Here is a 19128-nt window from a genome sequence, read left to right as displayed (position 1 = left end):
GGACTGAATTAGATAATGTGAGTAAAATGCCTACAAGGGTCTGCAGGCCAGTGATCACTCCTCCCGCAGCCCTCTCAGGGGGCTCTGAGGGGTTTTTCTAGAGCTTTGCCTGACATCTGTCTGAATACCACGTAAAAAACTTGGACTATCCTTTGAAATTGCCTCCTCTTGGGAGGGTACCAAGCACATTTCTCCTTAGGAGAACTGAGAAATGGCCTGAGGTCCTTCGCCATTAAACAGAGCTGGAGATGAATTTTTGAGCCTACCATAGGCAGTGCTGACAGGGATGAACCAGCTTGAGAAAGAACATCATTTTTGTTGTAGACACTATTTTTTACTTTTATTTTTTGGACACAGAATTTTGCTCTTGTTGCCTAGGCTGGAGTGCAATGGTGCAATCTCAGCTCACTGCAACCTCCACCTACTGGGTTCAAGTGATTCTCCTGCCACAGCCTCCTAAGTAGCTGGGATTGTAGGCGTCGGCCACGTCGCCCAGCCGTAGACACAATTTTAGATGTGCAATCATGAAAATGCAAGGGGAAAACAAATGTCCAGACAGGACAAGTCAAAACATACTGCATGAAATAGTGTGCCTGCACAGAAACGTGTTCTAAGGAAATCAGACAACTCCAAGATGCACAGACATGCGGGGAGTGTCATGTCTACTCCTGAAATTCTGGCAGCCCAAATGCCACATGCTGGGGAGTGAATTAACCAAACTCTGACACATAAATCACCGTAAACCAGAGGTGTGGACTCAATGAGAATCTAAAACCACTTGTAGCTTTAAGATTCCATCATCGTCCTATTCACTCATAAATACGTAACCAGAGCCTGGTACACACCTAGTACAGTAAGTATTTGGAGCATCATTGTTAGGCTCTTAATAACTGGGACTTTAAACAAAACAACGTCTAACACAACCAATTTTCCCATAGACCAATTGATATAAACAATAGTTAAGCTCCTACAGCATAGTTCTGGTCCCAAAAGCATTGCCAAACTTCTACATAAAGACCAAATCACTTCTGTTATTAAACTTTGAAAGAAATATGAGCTGTATATACATTTAAGAAAGAGTAGCAAGTAAGATAATTATTTGCCCACTTATTCCAGCTCAGGGTCATGAATGGCCGGAACCAGCCCTGGACAGGCCCCTCCCATTTGAGGGTGACTCACATTCACTCACACTGAGACTGTGCAGACAATCAGATTACCTAATGGTACCTAATGGTACTGGAGTACCCGGAGAAAAACTACACAGACATGGGGAGAATGAGCTGGGAATCACTTACTTTTTCTCATCAGCATTATAGTGAAACGACCGTTGAATGAAATGACATTATTAAAGGACCTGCTGTACTGTGTTGGGTACTTGGATACGAGGGTGTCATAAAGTATAAAGAAATAAGCAGCTGATGAATACACACACACACACACACACACACACACACACACACACACACACAATGCCCAAGCAATTCTACTCCTAGACATACACCCAACAGAAATGCAGACGTGGACGCCAAGGGCATGAACAAAAATGTTCATAGTAGGACTGCTGGTAATGGCTGCAAACCAGAAACAACTCCAAAAGCTAACCATAACATAAAATGTAAACTACATAAACTATTGTTACAATGTAAGAACTGTTTTTTTTTTTTTAATTATTCTTTTTTTGAGAGGGACTGTTGTTCTGCCGCTCAGGCTGGAGTGCAGTGGTGTGATCTTGGCTCACTGCAACCTTCGCCTCCTGGATTCAAGTGATTCTCCTGCCTCAGCCTCCAGAGTAGCTGGCATTACAGGTGCCCACCACCATGCCCAGCTAATTTTTCTGTTTTAGTAGAGATGGGGTTTCACCATGTTGATCAGGCTGGTCTCAAACTCCTGACCTCAAATGATCCACCTGCCTCGGCCTCCCAAAAGTGCTGGGATTATAGGCATGAGCCACCACGCCTGGCCCAATGTAAGAAATTTTAATAAGAGAAATAATGAGATTCACCAAGTAGCAGACGTTGCAGATAGCTTCACAGCAAAACTTGCAAGGATTTTTGGAGAATCCACAAATAACTCAAATCTATAACAACCATAAATCTGTAACAACTCAGGGAGCTTCTCTTGATGACCAAGCCAGACTTCTCCAGGTCAGACCACGAGGCTAGCCTCTGCAACAGATTCTAGCCCATGGATGAACCTACAGAAGAAAGGAGGTGGTTCTCGCACTCACTCTGCACACCCTCTTCTCTAAACCAGTTTGCCTTTTTATTGGCAATTGTCAACAGACAACAGTTTGTGCGCGCGCTCTCTCTCTCTCGTAAGTAAATTTCTGTGCAGAGAACTATGTTATCTCCAAGCTGTTTTTTATTTAAAACAGTAATGATTGAGAGCGATACAAAGGGGCAGGGTACTAGAACATTTTATTTTTTAATCTGGTACATGAAGATGTTCATTTATGAAAAGTTATCAGATGTATACTTAACATACTTTAAGTATTGAAGGTTTAATATACTTTACTAACATATACTTATATATATTTCATATATATAATTGTATGCAATATGTAAAGTATACTAATCACAAGTATATATAATATTTCTATATATGATAGTTCTATATATTTAACATTTCTATTAAGATGGTATTTTAAAAACTAACCTAAGACCTAACAAGAAATAAGGAACTCAAAAAATAATTTGAACATGTTACCACTTTCTGGCTGAAGGAGCACAAAGGCTAAATAAAGATCACACACACACACACACACACACACACACAAACACACACACACTTTCACATACACAGACACAGACATATACACAGAGAGACACACAGACATACACACACATACCCAGACACAGAGACACACACAGACACAGACACATAGAAACACACACAGAAACACACAGAGACACACACACAGAGACACAGGCACACACACAGAGACAGACACACAGAAACACACACAGACACAGGCACACAGACACATACAGACATACATACACACAGACACACACACACACATGCACAGAGACACACATGCAGACAAACACACACAGAAACACATACAGAGACACACAGGCACACACACAGAGACACAGACACATAGAAATACACACAGAGACACACAAGCACACACACAGACACATACAGACACACATACACAGAGACACACACAGACACACACATATAAACACACAGAGACACACACAGACATATATACACACACAGAGACACACACACAGACACATACACACAGAGACACACAAACACACACACAGACACATATACACAAACAGAGACATACAGAGACACAGACACACACACATACACACAGAGACACACACAGACACAAATACGCATGCACACAGAGACACACAGACACATAAACACACAGAGACACAGAGATACACACATACACAAAGATATACACACAAAGCTACACACACACACACACACATACACACACACACACACACACACACATACAGTTCTTACACTGTTTTTTTTTTTTTTTTCGTTTTTTTGATTCAAGGTCTCGCTCTGTCACCCAGTCTGGAGTGCAGAGGTATGCCCCCAGCTCACTGCAGCCCTAACTTCCCAAGCTCAGGAGATCCTTCCACCTCACCCTCTTGAGTAGCTGGGACAACAGGCATAGGCCACCCTGTCTGGCTAACTTTTTATAGAGATCAGGTCTCACTATGTTGCCCAGGCTAGTCTTGAACTCTTGGACTCAAGTGATCCTCCCACCTTGGCCTCCCAAATGTTGGGATTCCACTTGAGGACTTTGTTTCTGTGGGGATCCCCTTGTTCCCAGTACTGTCATCAACGTCTCCCTGTAGCCCTGATCATCTCAATGCATCTCTACTATCTCCAACTTGTCAGCCCGCCTTCCTTCGGTCACCTTGCCTGGTGGAGTGTGTACACACTGCACTTCAACCCCAGCCTCTGGTCCACCTGCTGTAGGCGGGCCTCCATTCTCTCCAGCCATGGCAGATGCTCCTGGCAAGTCCCCGGTGGCCTTCCAGCCTGATGAAACCTACCCATCCTCACCTTACTCAGCCTCTCAGCAGCATTCAGCACAGTTGGCTGCCTCCTGAAGATTCTCTTTTTTGCATCTGTCAACCACACTCACCTGGTTCTCTTCCCCTCACTGGCTGCTCCTTTTCAGTTCCTTTGTTGGCCTCTCTACCTTTGCTCAACCCTTAGATGTTGGAGGGTCCCCAGGTTGGGTCACAGGTCTTCATTCTTTTCCATCTTAACTATTTCCCCAGGAGAGCTCCCATGACTTTCCATTTCATCTATATGCTGACTCTCAAATATTTCTCTCCACTCCCCAGTTATCATGTTGATGTGATGCCAGCCCCTGGGCTGTGGACCAGTACTGATCTGTGGCCTGTCTGGGACCAGGCTACACAACAGGAAGTGAGTGGTGGGCAAGTGAGCAAAGCTCCATCTGCATTGAAAGCTGCTAATTACTGACTGAGCTTCACCTCCTATGAGATCAGCAGGGGCATTAGACTCTCATAAGAACACAAAGCATATTGTGAACTGTGCATGCCAGGGATATAGGTTGTGTGCTCCTTATGAAAATCTAATGCCTGATGATCTGAGGAAGAACAGTTTCATCCCCAAACCATCCTCATCCCAAGTCTGTACAAAAATTGTCCTCCATGAAACTGGTCCCTGGTGCCAAAAAGGTTGGGGACTGCTGTCTTACAGGATTCTTAAAATTACTATGTAAAAAGACGTGGGAATTCATTCAGGGTGCTGGGAACAATATTAAGGGAAAAGATATTAGAGGAAATTACAGAATATAGTCTCAAACCCTTTTGGAAGGCCTAAGGGTTTTTTCTATAGTTCTTGGCTGAAGACAGCCAGAGTCTAGGAGCCAGAGAAATTAGGGTGCAAATACAAAGGAATGTGAGTAGTTTACCTAGATAGCTTGTTTACTCATGTGGTCTTAAAACTAACCTTTGAGCCAGAATGGTCCTCTCAGAGGGAGGTTGACCAGGGAGATTACCCTCTAATGATATTTACTTTGAGCATTTGAACCTGACATGTCTTTAATCTTTCTCTACAAATGTGTTGACTTAAAGTCTCTTATTAAATCTATGATGAATAAATGAGAAGAGGGTGAACTAGTCAGAGTCATGTAGCTGCTATCTCTTTTTTGAGTGGCTCACAGCCCCTCGGCACAGTTGATGACTGGAAATTTGTGTCTGAGTGCATTTATTCATCCACCATGAAGCTGGGGTCTGTGGGACAGACCCTGGTAGAAAAAATCGACTTCCCTCCAAAATTGGCTGTTTCTACCCAGCTTTCTCCCATCTCATGAACTGTGCAGCTAGCTCCTTTCCCTCATTATTTAGACCCTAAGCAAGGAGTTAACCTTGACTATTCTCTTTTCTTCACACTGCACACCCCACATCAGCAAATCCTAGCAGCTCTAGCTTCAAAATACATCCAGTTTGACCATCTCTTACTTAACATGCTAGTTCAAGCCACCACTGTCTCCCACCTAGATATAACCATGTGAGTCTCCTGATTGGCCTTTGTATATCCCCACTCTTCCTCCTGTGATGTATTCTCCAAACATTAGCCAGAGTGGACGCTCTAAAAAGTATATATATGATCAATTGCTTCCCTGCTCAAAACTCTCCTGTAAGCTAAAAAAGTTGATCTTATGGAGGTAGGGAGTAGAATGATGGTTCCCAGAGGCTGGGATGAGGGGTGGACGGAGAGAGATGGGTTCATAGGTACAAATATACAGTTAGATAAGTTCTCATGTTTAATAGCACAGAAAGATGACTACAGTTAATGACAATATAGTGTCTATTTCAAAACAGCTAGAAGAGAGTTGAAATGTTCCTGGCACAAAGAAATGACAAATATTTGAGGTGATGAATATTCTAAATACTCTGGTTTGATCATTACACATTGTATGCATGTATCAAAATATCACATGTACCCCCTATATATGTACAATTATATGTCAATTTTTTAAAAATAATGATTTAAAGCAGAAGCATTAAAAATAAATAAATAAAAATTTTAAAAACACCCTCCACTTGCTATCCACTACACTTAGAATAGAGCCCAAACTTTACACCTCAAGCTCAGGAAGGGAGGTTCCAATATGGCCCCTGTCCACTTCCGCTCTCTCTGCTCCTGGGTGTCTCTGCTCCAGCCACAGCTCTGGTTTCTTCCGCCCTTCACATATCCCACGCCCACTGCCTGCCTTCATCCTGGATGGTCCTCTCCTGGAGCACACCCCTAGCTCCACACAAGTCACTCTCTCTCACTCAGGGCTCTGCTCAGTGTCACCCCTAGAAAGCTGTTCCCCACTAGCCCTATCTACCGGGCCCTGTGCACCTTCCCTCCCCCACCCTCGGCCTGGATGCCCTCTTCCCTGAGGCTCTTTGTCATCCTCCCTTCTTTAAGTACCAGGTTCCCATGTTTACTTGTTTATGACAGCAAGCTACACGGGGGCAGAGAAAAGGCACCTGTGGCTGGAGAGTAGAGGACAGGGAGAAGCGGGCAAGGGCAGGTCATAGAAGACCCCACTTAAGAGATGAACAAACCTCTCGAAATGACGGACTCCTTCCATTCAAGGCTATGATGTGATAGCTCTTTCAATGCAGAGCGGTCACCACAGACATTACAGAAAATTAAAATAAACCAAGCAATTTAACCAACGTACCCTTTTCCTGGTTGCAGAGGCTGTTGGTGAAGATGGGAAGGTCAGGAACCTGGGGCAGAGAGGGGCAGGGGGCAGAGCTCCAGGACAGCAGGCTTCCCCTGGTGCTGCCAGCGTTGCTCCCAAGCCGCAGGAGCCAGTGATCAGACAGGGAGGAACTGGTGGAGCCTGCGGAGTAAGCACAGAGAGGGAGGCTGCACCCAACCCAAGCCCTTCAGAGTCCCAGGGGAGCATCTCACAGCCAGATCCCCATTTCAGCCCCATCCTTCAGCCCTGGAATGCAAAACCAGAGCAGAACTGCAGAAACCAGTCAATGACCAGAAGGGAAGCCAGTGGGGGTTGGGTACCCATGTGACTAAGCTTAAAAGTTAAGGGAGAGGCATTTGAGCACAAAAAGGCAAGTATGGGCCAGGCGCAGTGGCTCCCACCTTTAATCCCAGCCCTTGGGGAGGCTGAGGTGAGCAAATAACCTGAGGTCAGGAGTTCGAAACCAGCCTGGCCAACATGGTGAAACCCCGTCTCTACTAAAAATATGAAAAATTAGCCAGGTGTGGTGGCAGGCACCTGTAATCGGGAAGCTGAGGCAGGATAATCACTTGAACCTGAGAGGTAGAGGTTGCAGTGAGCCAAGATCATACCATTGCCCTGCAGCCTGGGCAACAAGAGCAAAACTCCGTCTCAAAAAATAATTAAAAAAAAAAAAAAACAAAGAAAAGTATGTTGACAAGCATTAAAATGCTTTCCATGAAATTATTTGTTACCAGCTTTGGCATCCTAAATATGTTTTTTTGTTTGTTTCATTTTCCAGAGTCAACGGTCAGGAAAAGCTACTGACAGCTGTAGCCAGAGCCAGAGTAAGAGTATTTTATTACCAGCACTAGGCCCCCAGGACGCACAGTTGAACAGGTCGTAGCCATGTTACAGAAGTGTATCCCAAGTTTAGAGAAACCAAATCTTTTACAATGGGCGTTAAGGATGCCTACCCTTTGCTCCATAGGGAGACATTACTTTTATTATACTGGACAGTAAGAAAACCTTCCTTTCTCTAATATGACAGGTTTTTAATTCTTCTTTCAATATCTCCTTCTATAAATGGAAGCCAGACTTGCATTAGGATTGATTTAGACCTGCTGAGGACTCTCGGATTTATTCGGCCATTTTCTGATAACTGTTAGGAGAAAATCTGTTGTTGTTGTTGTTATTGTTGTTGTTGTTGTTGTTGTTGTTTTTAACCATCTCTTGTCCCAAAGATAAGGACGGCTGGTTTGCAGCCTCAAACAAATCACACAAAAGGGTCAGCTTTGGCATTCCAGACTTCCAGGCAAGTTTGAGGCTGTCTAATACATGAATTGCGGAAGTGCAGCAGTGTGTAAACAGCTACGTTTCCTGGAAAGGACCTGCATCCTTTAGAACTATCCTCCCTTTCTAATAGGACTGACATCAGTTCATACTGCACACATCTAATAAAACCTAGTGTGATATGAGTCAGACTAGGAATACGGAATTCCACCCTGCCAAGCGTCAACTGCCTTGAATTCCCCTTTCCTGAATTACAATACACCCATCCCGTATCCTGACAAATGAGCAACGAGCCTGGCTGCTCACGTTTCCATAGCAGCAGCAGGGCTTCCTCTTCCCTTTCCTTTTTTTTTCTCTTTTTGAGACGGAGTCTCGCTCTGTCTCCAGGCTGGAGTGCAGTGGTGCAATCTCAGCTCACTGCAACCTCTGCCTCCCAGGTTCAAGTGATTCTCCTGCCTCATCCTCCTGAGTAGTTGGGACTAGAGATACCCGCCAACACACCGGGCTAATTTTTTTGTATTTTGGTAGAGACGGGGTTTCACCATGTCGGTCAGGATGGTCTCGATTTCCTGACTTCGTCATCCACCCGCCTCGGCCTCCCAAAGTGCTGGGATTACAGGCGTGAGCCACCGTGCCCGGCCACATCTTCCCAGTTCTTAAAGTGACTCCCCAAAGCCCCCTCCTGTAGTGAGCAGCAGCACCTACCTCTCATGGAGCTGCTGGCTGACCAGGGAGGGATGCTGTTCCGCTTCTGATAGAAGAGAATGTAAGCCCCTCTGGTGTTGATCTCATCTTCCTGAAGCGGTTCCACTGTGCTGTCATCATAACTGTACCACTGGCCATCCAGAGAGTTCCGGCAGTAGGCTGCAAAGGTCCCCACCCCAAGTCTCAGTTATTGGAACCCCAAAAGGCAGGAAGACACTTCCCACTGGCATCGCTGAAAAAGTGACATGTTTAAACCAGAATGAGAAAACAACAGTCCATTTTTGGCCGGAAATAAATTTTTTTTGGAATCGGAAAAGATCAATAAGTTATACCCTCATACTGACAAAGAGCGCTGTTACTATTTTCATTTTTTTAATTTTTTTATTTTTGAGACAGAGCTTCGCTCTTTTGCTCAGGCTAGAGTGAAGAGGCGTGATCTCGGCTCACTGCTACCTCCGCCCTCTGGGTTCAAGCGATCCTCCTGCCTCAGCCTCCTGACCTCGTGATCCACCCGTTTTGGCCCCCCAAAGTGCTGGGATTATAGGCACCCACCACCACACCTGGCTAATCTTGTATTTTTAGTAGAGACGAGGTTTCACCATGTTGGCCAGGCTGGTCTCAAACTCCTGACCTCAGGTGATCCACCCAACTTGGCCTCCCAAAGTGCTGGGATTACAGGCGTGAGCCACTGTGCGCAGCCAAGAGTGCTGTTATTTTAAGTTGAATATGCTAGCCCTTCCTCAGGCAAAATCTCTAATAAAAGGGAGCTCCCAAGTTAGGTAGCCAGACAATAATGTCAGTGTTCACCGCATTTCTTCTCAGAAGCTTGAAAATGCACATCTCTGATTAAGTATGCAATAAAAGTGAAAATGAGAATCACAATTGGGATTATGGCATTCCTCTTTTCTTACCTAAGAACTAGTCAAACGTCTAAGGAAAGTTCATAAATAATTCTCCCCACTTCTCAAACAACTACAAAATATCCTTCTCCTTGCCCTCTACATCTCAGTCAATGACAGCATAACCCAGTCATCTGGAGGTTAGCAAACTCTTCCCCTAAGGGACCACATGACAATTATTTAGGCTTTGCAGGTCACGTGTGTTCTCTGTCGCATATTCTGCTTGTCTTTCTCCCATCTGTAAAACTGCAAAAACCATTTTTAACCCAGAGACTATTAATAAAAATAATAACAACAACAACAACAAAAGCAGGCCTTAGATTGGACCCAGCTCTGGGCCACGGTTTGCTGACCTCCCTGCTAATCCAAGCCAGCCACCTAGAAGCTCATCTTTGCTCTTGCTTTTCCCTTCCACCCCACACCTAGTCCAAAGGCCAGACCTACTGATGCTGCTTCCAAAATATGGCTCGAATATCTTGATTGTCAACACAAACATCTCAGCCAATGGTGTCTCTCGCTGGAGCCCCTGAAACCTCCTCCTAAGTGGAATGCCGACTTCCAATCTTGTTCCCTTCTCTGTAGAACGGAGCAAGTAGTTCGATTTGTACACTAGATTATGTCATCACTCCTCTGCTTAAATAAAACTTTTAAACAGGCCGGGCGCGAAGGCTCACACCTGTAATCCCAGAACTTTCGGAGGCCGAGGTGGGCAGATCATGAGGTCAGGAAATCGAGACCATCCTGGCCAACATGGTGAAACCCCATCTTTACTAAAATACAAAAATTAGCCAGGTGTGGTGGTGTGCACCTGCAGTCCCAGCTACTCAGGAGGCTGAGGCAAGGGAATCACTTGAACCGGGGAGGTAGAGGTTGCAGTGAGCTGAGATGACACTATTGCCTTCCGGCCTGGTGACAAAGCAAGACTCCATCTCAAAAAAACAAACAAAAAAACCCTTTAAATGATGTATCACCCCTTTGGGAAAAATGCAAACTCCCATCCATTGCCTCGAGTGTTCTACCCATTTCTCCAGCCCTTCATCACTCACCCCTGACCTGCTGCCCTTCACATACGCTCTCATCATATCTTAAACACACCAAATGCTTTCTGCCCCAGGGCCTTTGCACATGCTAGGAGCTCTGCTTATAATGCAATTCCTCCTATTAGTCACATGGCTAGTTCTATCTCATCCTCAGCTCTGAGTCTGCATGTGACATTCTCAGAAAGACCTTGTGTCTATCACAGACACAATCAATCAATCATTCACTACCTTCAGAATGTCAGGTAGTGAAAGTGCTAAAATGGTGAGCACCTGTTCATTGTCCGCCTCCAAAGTGAGGCTGAAGTCCCGTGAGGGCAGGCCTCGCATTTGTCTTGTTCATCACTGAAGCTCCAGCATCTAGTGCTGGGTCTGGCCTAGAATGGGTACTTCACAGATATTTGTGCAATAAATTAATGACCAGAGATCCTGGATTTCTATATAGTTCGATGTCTTCCAAATTGCCAGCCATCGGCCCATCAGGGCACTGGTAATCATCGTACTTAAAAAATAAATAATAAAATATTTTAATAATTAAATAATATCTTATTCTGTAACAGAATGGACCAAGGTATATCATGTATAGTAAATGTAATTATCATCTCATGAAATTCTGTTTAGCCTGAATCCACGTATGTACACATAAACACACATATGCACATATGTAAATGGATATGCACACAGGTCATGATGGAACCCAGTATCTCCTTTAGCCATTTAGTCAAGTGCCTCATCCTAAGACTTTATTTCATTTAACAGCTTTTAAGTTTATTTTGGTATGCAAAATGGCAAAAAAAAAATCTACTAAAAACAAAAAATACATCTATGGTACGATAACAATCAGGTAAAAGTAGACGGTAACGTGAAAGCTACCAGTTGTCAGGGCCTACAGTATGAGAAGCATCTTACATATGTTAGTTCTGGTCATAAAAATTCCTGGAAGTCAGGTGTCCTCATTCCCGCATTGCATGATGTCTGCCTGGTACCAACACAGTCATGGACGTAAGTGTCAGGAGGATTCCATTCCTCCTGGAAGCTTTCAGGGAAAATCTGTTTTCTTGCCTTCTCCTGCCTCTCAAAGCCACCCACAGTCCTGGCTCCTTCCATCTTCAAAGCCAACAGTGACGAGTTGAGGTTGAGTCCTTCTCACTTGGCATCACTCTCTGACTCTTCTACCTCCCTCTTCCACACTTAAAGGGCTCTGTGATTCTATTTGGACCTCCTGGGCCATCCAGGGCCATCTCTGTATCTTAAGGTCAGCAGATTAGCCACCTTGACTCTCCCTGGCCACATAACCTCACATCATCATGAGTTCTTAGGATTAGGATCATGACATATATGGGAAAGCATTGTTCTGCCTACCACGGAGGGCAAAAGTTCACACAAACAAAATAACATGATGCACAAACTTGTTCACAGGAGAATTATAATAAAAATTTGGAAATAACCTAAATGTCCATGAATAGGGGATGGGTGAAATAAACAGTGGATCACACATACCATGAAACACCAAGCAAACAGGAAAAAAAAAAAAAAGAAAGAATGCTGGAGATCTCTACGTTCCAATACAGAAAGACTCTCAGATAGATTAGCAAGTGCCAACAGCCAGGTGTAGGACTATGAACATAGTATTCACCTTGGTGTTTGAAAGGGAGCAGAGCGGGTGAAGTTTGGGAATATCTCTAAGTGTGTCTGCTTGTGTCTGCACAGAGGCTCTGGAGGGATCCACAGAAAGCTAACAAGGGGACTGGAGTGAATGGACGGGGAAAGTGGGTAGAGGCAAGGCTGTTCAGGGTGTACTTTTTTAAACGTCACAGGAATGTATGATCTATCCAAAAATTAAGTTTAGCCTTCTACATCTGCAGACCCTGGGGGTTCCCCGCCCGCTGGGGATGTCAGGTCTCATCACTATCAGCGCTGCTTTGCCACCCCATTCCCCTTAATAAAATGGTTTGACCCCCACTTCTATCCAAAAACTTAAAATGAAAAATGAACACAAAGAGGCTGGGTGCGGTGGCTCACGCCTGTAATCCCAGCAATTTGGGAGGCTGAGGTGCGAGGATCACTTGAGGTCAGGAGTTTGAGACCAGCCTGGCCAACATGGTGAAACCCTGTCTCTATTAAAAATACAAAAATTAGCCTGGTGTAGTGGCAGGTGCCTGCAATCCCAGCTACTTGGGAGGCTGAGCCAGGAGAATCACCTGAACCCAGGAGGCAGAGATTATAGTGAGCCGAGATCACACTGCTGCACTCTAGCCTGGATGGCTCCATCTAAAAAAAAAAAAAAAAAAAAAAAGCATAAAGATATTTCCCAGACCTGAAAATCACATGCAGACACACAGGTTCCCTGAATGCCTAACATAAGCAATGAAGCAATGAAATAGACCCACAGGTAAGCACACTCCATGAAATCCCAGAGCACCTGTGATAAAGACCCTGAAAGCTTCCAGAGAGAAAAATATATCTAGACAAAGGAATAGAAATAAACTGGCCTGACCCATTCTCAATGGCAAAACCCCACTCCAGACCCATTCCACATGGAACAACATTGTTGATTTTTTTTTTTTTAATTTTTTGAGACAGAGTTTTGCTCTGATGCCCAGACAACCTCCACCTCCCAGGTTCAAGAGATTCTCCTGCCTGAGCCTCCTCAGTAGCTGGGATTACAGGCGCACGCCACCACACCCAGCTAATTTATATATTTGTATTTGTAGTAGAGATGGAGTTTCACCATGTTGGTTACGATGGTCTCGATCTCCTTATCTCATGATCTGCCTGCCTCAGTCTCCCAAAGTGCTAGGATTACAGGCGTGAGCCACTGCGCCCAGCCAACATTGTCAATTTTCAATCAAGAACTTTATGTCCCACCAGGCTATCAATCAGGTGTGGGAATAAAGACGCTTTCTGACATGTAAGCACTCCACAGGTCACGCTCCCATCACCCTTTCCTAGGAAGCCACTGACGGTGTGCTTCATCTAATGAGGGAGTTGACCCTCATCTACAACACCCTACATGGCTTGGGGACTTGTTCATATCACGAATCACTCATCTTGGCAGGGCAGAAGCTACTGGCCCAGTAGCCACAGTGCCCAGGTTTGACGCCCTGGCTGTGCCATTGTAAGGGCAGTACAGACTGTCTTGAGGGAAAAGATGGTGGATGTTGGTACAAATGAGAGCAAATGGCCCAGGTCTTACCCAGGGATGTGCTGGCTGCAGACAGTGCCCTGCCTCCCCCTCGCCAATCCTCTCTTCCCCTTGGACTCCTCTGCCTTTGATTTTAGTATTAAGCACGCTCTTTCCTGGAAGGTAGTGGCACAGTGTGTGTGCAAACAGGGACCCAGGAGATCTCTGGAAGGGGAACCTCCCAGGAGCTGTGCCCCTTCTGCTGCCAAATCACCGCCCCCAAATTGGGCATTCTACTCCTTAATGCTCACCCCAGGAGGGGTCTGGATCTTGCTTTTGGTAAGGCAGGGTTCACACTACAGGTAAATGTCAACACTTCTCGCTCCTGTACTACTTCTGAACTCCCCGCTGGGATTTTACATGACTGCCCTTCATTTGTGCTGGGGCCACCCTGTGAGTTTATAGATGGGGTGGCAGCACATTCAGCCCGGGAAATGACAAGACCCAGGTTCCAGCTGTCCTTATTTGTGTCCACTCATGTGTGTACAGGGACTCATTCAGCCATGAAAAAGAAAAAATCTGAGTAACAGAGATGCCTCCCAAGACATATACGGGTGTCAAGGGATTCCTGCTGAGCTATTTTGGGCCCAGAGAAGTGAGACAGGGGAAGTGGCTAGACAAAATGGTCCCAATAGTTACAAAGGTGGCAAACCCTCATCTGGAGCAGGGCAGCTGTGGAAAAACAGGCTAGCACCGCACAGCAGCATGAGGCCATCACCGTGAGTGGCTTTGATGGCCTCCATAACCCTCACTGTGACCAGCCCAGGCTGGCCCAGCATAACCCCACCGTCCAAAGCATCTCTGTCCACCCAGGTGGTCCCTAGCCTGTTACTGCATCCTCATTTCTCTTTCTCCAGGGAGGTCTGTTCCCTCCATCCTGTGATGGTGGACATGATGCCCTAAACCCCTTAGACTCCTAAGGCTCACCCAGAAGGGCCCCCACACTATCTGCACGGTGGAGACACTCAATTGCTGCAGCTACCAATAGGCCTCCAGCTGTCACTGAGAGGTCCTGGTGAGAGAGAAGCAAATGATGACATCATTTAGAAAAATGATCAGTCACAATACTCTCTGAATGCACCCAAAGGAATGATGATGAGCAATTGAGAGAATCGTCTGGCCGTTTGTTGCTGTCCTTCCCTTCATTTGCGGCTCTGAAGTTCCCCAGAGGAATAAACATGAAAAGTACCCCATAGAATAAAAGGACGCCAAATCTGATAAGTAAGATTCCTCCAACTGAATCGCAGATGAGAATGAATGTCACTCTCCCAGTTCCAGTAACGACCCTCCCATATTTAATATGGCTGAAAATTCAGGCAGTGTCTAACCTCTATTTGTTGGTTTACTTGTTTTGGGGACAGGGTCTCACTCTGTTGCCCAGGCTGCAGTACAGTGGAAAAATCATGGTTCACCACAGCCTCAGCCTCCTGGGCTCAAGAGATCCTCCCATCTGAGCTTCCTGAGTAGCTAAAACTACAGGTGTAAGCCACAATGTCTAGCTCATTCTTTAATTTTTTGTAAAGATGGGGTCTCGTTTTTTTGTTTTTTTGTTTTTTTGCCTAGGCTGGTCTCGAATTCCTGACTGCAAGTTATTCTTCTACCTCAGCCTCCCAAAGTGCTGAGATTATAGGCATGAGCTACTGCATCAGGTCTAATTTTGTATATTCCAACCTCCAACCTAGCACAGGGCTGGCACCTCATAGCTGATCAATAAATACTGGCTGGACTGAGCAATGTCCTTTCTTAAAGTAAGGCAGATGCCCTCAGGATTACAGAGGTAGCCAAGTATAGTGATGAGGAGCGTGGACTCCAGCCAGAGGGTCTGAGTTCAAATCCCAGTTCTGCCAACGCACAAGCTGCGTGCCCTCAACATCAACTCTATCGCTGAGGCAAGGTCCCCTCTGCTCCTGCACATGCCCTGGTGGGTGGTGGGTGAGGGGTCAGGTCTCACTAAGTGCCCCAGGGAGCTCAGCATCCCAGCAGCACCTATTCTGGGGACATCTCGAGGCTGTGGCCACGGCTGCATGTGCAGAGAGGCAAGGCAAGGCTCACCTGTGTAATGCCCACCTTGCAGGTTGCCGTGGTGGTTGCAGACAGCGTACAGGTCGTACAGGAAGTCCAGTGGGTAACTGGTGGGCAGGCAGCCCGGCTGCTTCCAGGAAGGCCAGGGGCCCAGCCCTGCCTCGGGGCTGGTGCTTCTCTGGGCCACGTGGGGAGCCATGTTGAGTCCGGAGAGCGGAAACTTCACCAGCGTGGAGAGCTTGTTTCTTCTCTCGCCGACCTGGCAGAACCTTTTCAGGTGGATGATGAGAATGTCAGGCAGCGTCCACAGACTCAGCTTCACCATCCCCTGCTGCAGGACTTGGCAGTGGGGGCACTTCCAGGCATCGTCCTGGGCCAGCTGGAAAGGAAGCCACCCAGACTGTGAGACCCCCGTGGCACATGGCCAACCCACCAAAGGCAGCCAGCCCCCTTCCCGGCCGGGGCGTGGACCCCCAGGGCGGGACCTGCTCCTCCTTGGTGTAGAACTGAAAACATTCATCCAAGGTACAGCTGTGCTGCCGGTGTGCCTGCTGCTGCTGCCACACGCTGTCGGCATCCTGCGCCCGCTCCTCCTGGAGATTCCCGAACAGGCTGCACGGAGAGGACACCCACGGCGGTCAGGACTTTCCCGCTCCAAGGCGGGTTCCGTCTATGTCTCTACTCACAGCAAACCCGCCAGAAGGTATTGGCCAGGCAATGCTACCGTGCCCTGCCTCTGGGTTCCTGGGGAGCTGCAGGCATCCTTCTGACTCAGCACTGTATTTTACTGGAATTCTCTCTCCCCCACCAGCTCCTACAGGGACCAGGTCCTTGGCTTATTCATCTTTGTTTTCCTCCTTCTAGCATAGGGGCCGGTACCTAGTAGTTGATCAATAAATACTTGCCGGAGTGAACAGGGCCCTTTCCTAAAGTAAGGTTGATGCCCTCTGCGTTACAGAGGTCGCCAAGGTGATGAGGAGCATGGACTCCAGCCAGAGGGTCTACGTTCAAATCCCAGCTCTGCCAGCATACGAGCTGTGTGCTCTCAAGCAATGGCTTAACCTCTCTGTGCCTCAGTTTCCACCTCTGAGAAATATGGATTACAGGAGTACCCACCCCAGACCACCCACACATAGGATGTGATGAAGATTCAATAAATCCCATGTATACATGTAAAGTGTTCAGAGCAGGGACTGGCACGGGGTGAGTGGGCAGGTAACTGTCTGCAGTGACTGCAGTTATGACTCCTGACATCGTCCACCACCGCCACCGCCATTCCATCCCTGCCACTGTTATTTACACACAGAAAATTCTCACTCAGGCATCTCAGAGGAACAGAGTCCACTGGCTGAAGGATGGGTGCACCCTGCCTGCAGCCATGCTGGGGGACCCTGCGCCCAGGGAAACGTGGGCACAGACAGGCCCTGTCTCAGCTCTGCAGGAGGCGAACTCCCCTGAACTCACCGCTCCTTGACAGAGCCATCCCACTCCACTGCCAGCTTGACGTGTGGAGGGCCTCCTGGCCTCCTGAGATGCAAAGCCCTGAGAAGAGAACAAGGGAGCCCGTCAGAACGCGCGGGGCCTCCTTCCCACAGCTCTTCAGAGCTCTGCTGTCTCCCCACAACCCGGGGACTGATGTTCCAAACAGAAATATCCCAAACTGTCTGTAAGCCAAGGTCAGCTCTCCTGGGGGGCTGCTAAGTCTACAGGAGGCTCCATCTCAGACGTACCTCGTAGTGCCCTCCCTTCACTCCCATGAGAGCTTGTGAGCTCCATAGATTTGGGGCTACTTTGAGGAAACAGATCAGCTGTTCCACTGCAGCCCCGGCTACCTTCTCAACGTCTGTAGGGCACTTCCACTTGACCATCCTACACTAATACCCAATACTGATGAAGCCCAAAAAGAACTAACTTTACCCCCAAAGCAATGCAAGAGGAGCACCCTCAAGCCCACCTCCACAACCTAAGAAGTCTTCTCCTTCTAAACCCTCCAGTGCATAGAAAATCTCGGTGCCTGTAACCTTCAGCTCTTTCCAACTACTTGGGCCCAGCCCATTTCAGACAAGGTGAATCAGCCTCAAAACAGAAGAGATGGGGAGAGAGCAAAGTGGAGGACATGAGGTTTTATCCTGAAATCAATAGGAACAGACACAAGTGATGGCAGCATCCACTCCCAAAGGGGTGTTTCATATGTGTTGCAAGAAAAGGAGCAGGGTCAGATGAGTCCCAAACTATCACTAAGATGATTTGATAGAAGGCTTTGAGCCCATAGAAGGCACAGAGTCCTACGGCTGAGCACCGACAGGTCTGAGCTGGAGTTGTGGCACCTTCCTGTGTGTCTGGCAGAAGTTCTCCCAGCCTGGTGAGCCTTGATGGATTGGGACAAACACCGATTGCCCCCCTCATTTTCCTATAGACGGAGAGAACCATGCCGTGAGGATGTTGCTGCCTCCTCATCCTTACTCCTCCCAAAGGAGGAGAAGCGCCTTTTCTGGTTGGTGGGATTATAGAAGATGGGATCTACTTGCTGTCATCAGCCCTACTTATGTCCTTCAAGCTAGCCACCTGCCATTCTCCCCGATCCATGCCATGCGTTTCCTGGAAGCAGTGCTGCCTTGCAGGTGGAAGACTGAAGGTATGTGACAAATATTCCATTCTGAGGAGACAAACTGGGGACCCTTAGACCTAAGCTTCTTTCTTTCAGTCTGCCAAGTTCTCCATTTCCACAGTGAGGGAGATCTTTCACTGGAGGGGATCTGCCTTGGTGGGGGTCAGCAGGTGCATCATTTAATTCCCGGGGAACACATTTGAAAGTCCAAATTGGACTCACATCTAAGCTGCATCCTTAAATCAGTCTTACCAATAAACCTAAAATTTTCATCTATTTCTGCCTCAATCCACAGTCTAGTTTTCAACTGGAATTTAAACATGGGAGTGGAAAAGGAAAACCGGTACCTTCATGCTCCAAGTTTATTGTACGAAACTCCTCAGGTCACAGAAAGAAAGAGGTGGACTGTAGCCCACCTTCCATCTTGACATGGAAATCAGACTGTCACTAGAGGGTGAGATTGTCTCCCCTGACCACAGTTCTGATACAAACAGGAAAGAGGGCTTTATTCGATGTTTATGGAGTGAAGCTATCCCAAGAAATGTACATAACTAACTATCTGCACCCTGAGGGACTGATAGGCTAATGGGAAGGGCACACAGAGAGATCATTCTAACGCACCCAGGTGTCTGGGGACTCAGAGGACAAACACCGCAGACTTCTCTGGAGGACAAATG

At 46.8% G+C, this 19128-nt stretch overlaps 1 protein-coding gene across 2 annotated transcripts in view; it reads right to left on the bottom strand.

The window, feature by feature from the left end:
• The window catches only part of USP43 (ubiquitin specific peptidase 43), an 87775-nt gene that overhangs the window by 13029 nt on the left and 55618 nt on the right, over window positions 1-19128 (bottom strand). The window contains exons 10-14 of one of the 2 annotated variants that reach the window (XM_039476092.2): window positions 17308-17385; window positions 16329-16455; window positions 15874-16222; window positions 8702-8860; window positions 6701-6865 (exon numbers count right to left, since the gene is read on the bottom strand). In XM_039476092.2, coding sequence (XP_039332026.1) covers window positions 6701-6865; window positions 8702-8860; window positions 15874-16222; window positions 16329-16455; window positions 17308-17385 — 878 coding nt within the window. The remainder of the gene's footprint in view (window positions 1-6700; window positions 6866-8701; window positions 8861-15873; window positions 16223-16328; window positions 16456-17307; window positions 17386-19128) is intronic. The other variant, XM_039476093.2, reaches the window with a different exon arrangement.

The sequence above is a fragment of the Saimiri boliviensis genome, chromosome 17 (assembly GCF_048565385.1).
Source record: "Saimiri boliviensis isolate mSaiBol1 chromosome 17, mSaiBol1.pri, whole genome shotgun sequence".
Lineage (NCBI taxonomy): Eukaryota > Metazoa > Chordata > Mammalia > Primates > Cebidae > Saimiri > Saimiri boliviensis.
This window is presented reverse-complemented; position numbering and strand designations above follow the sequence as displayed.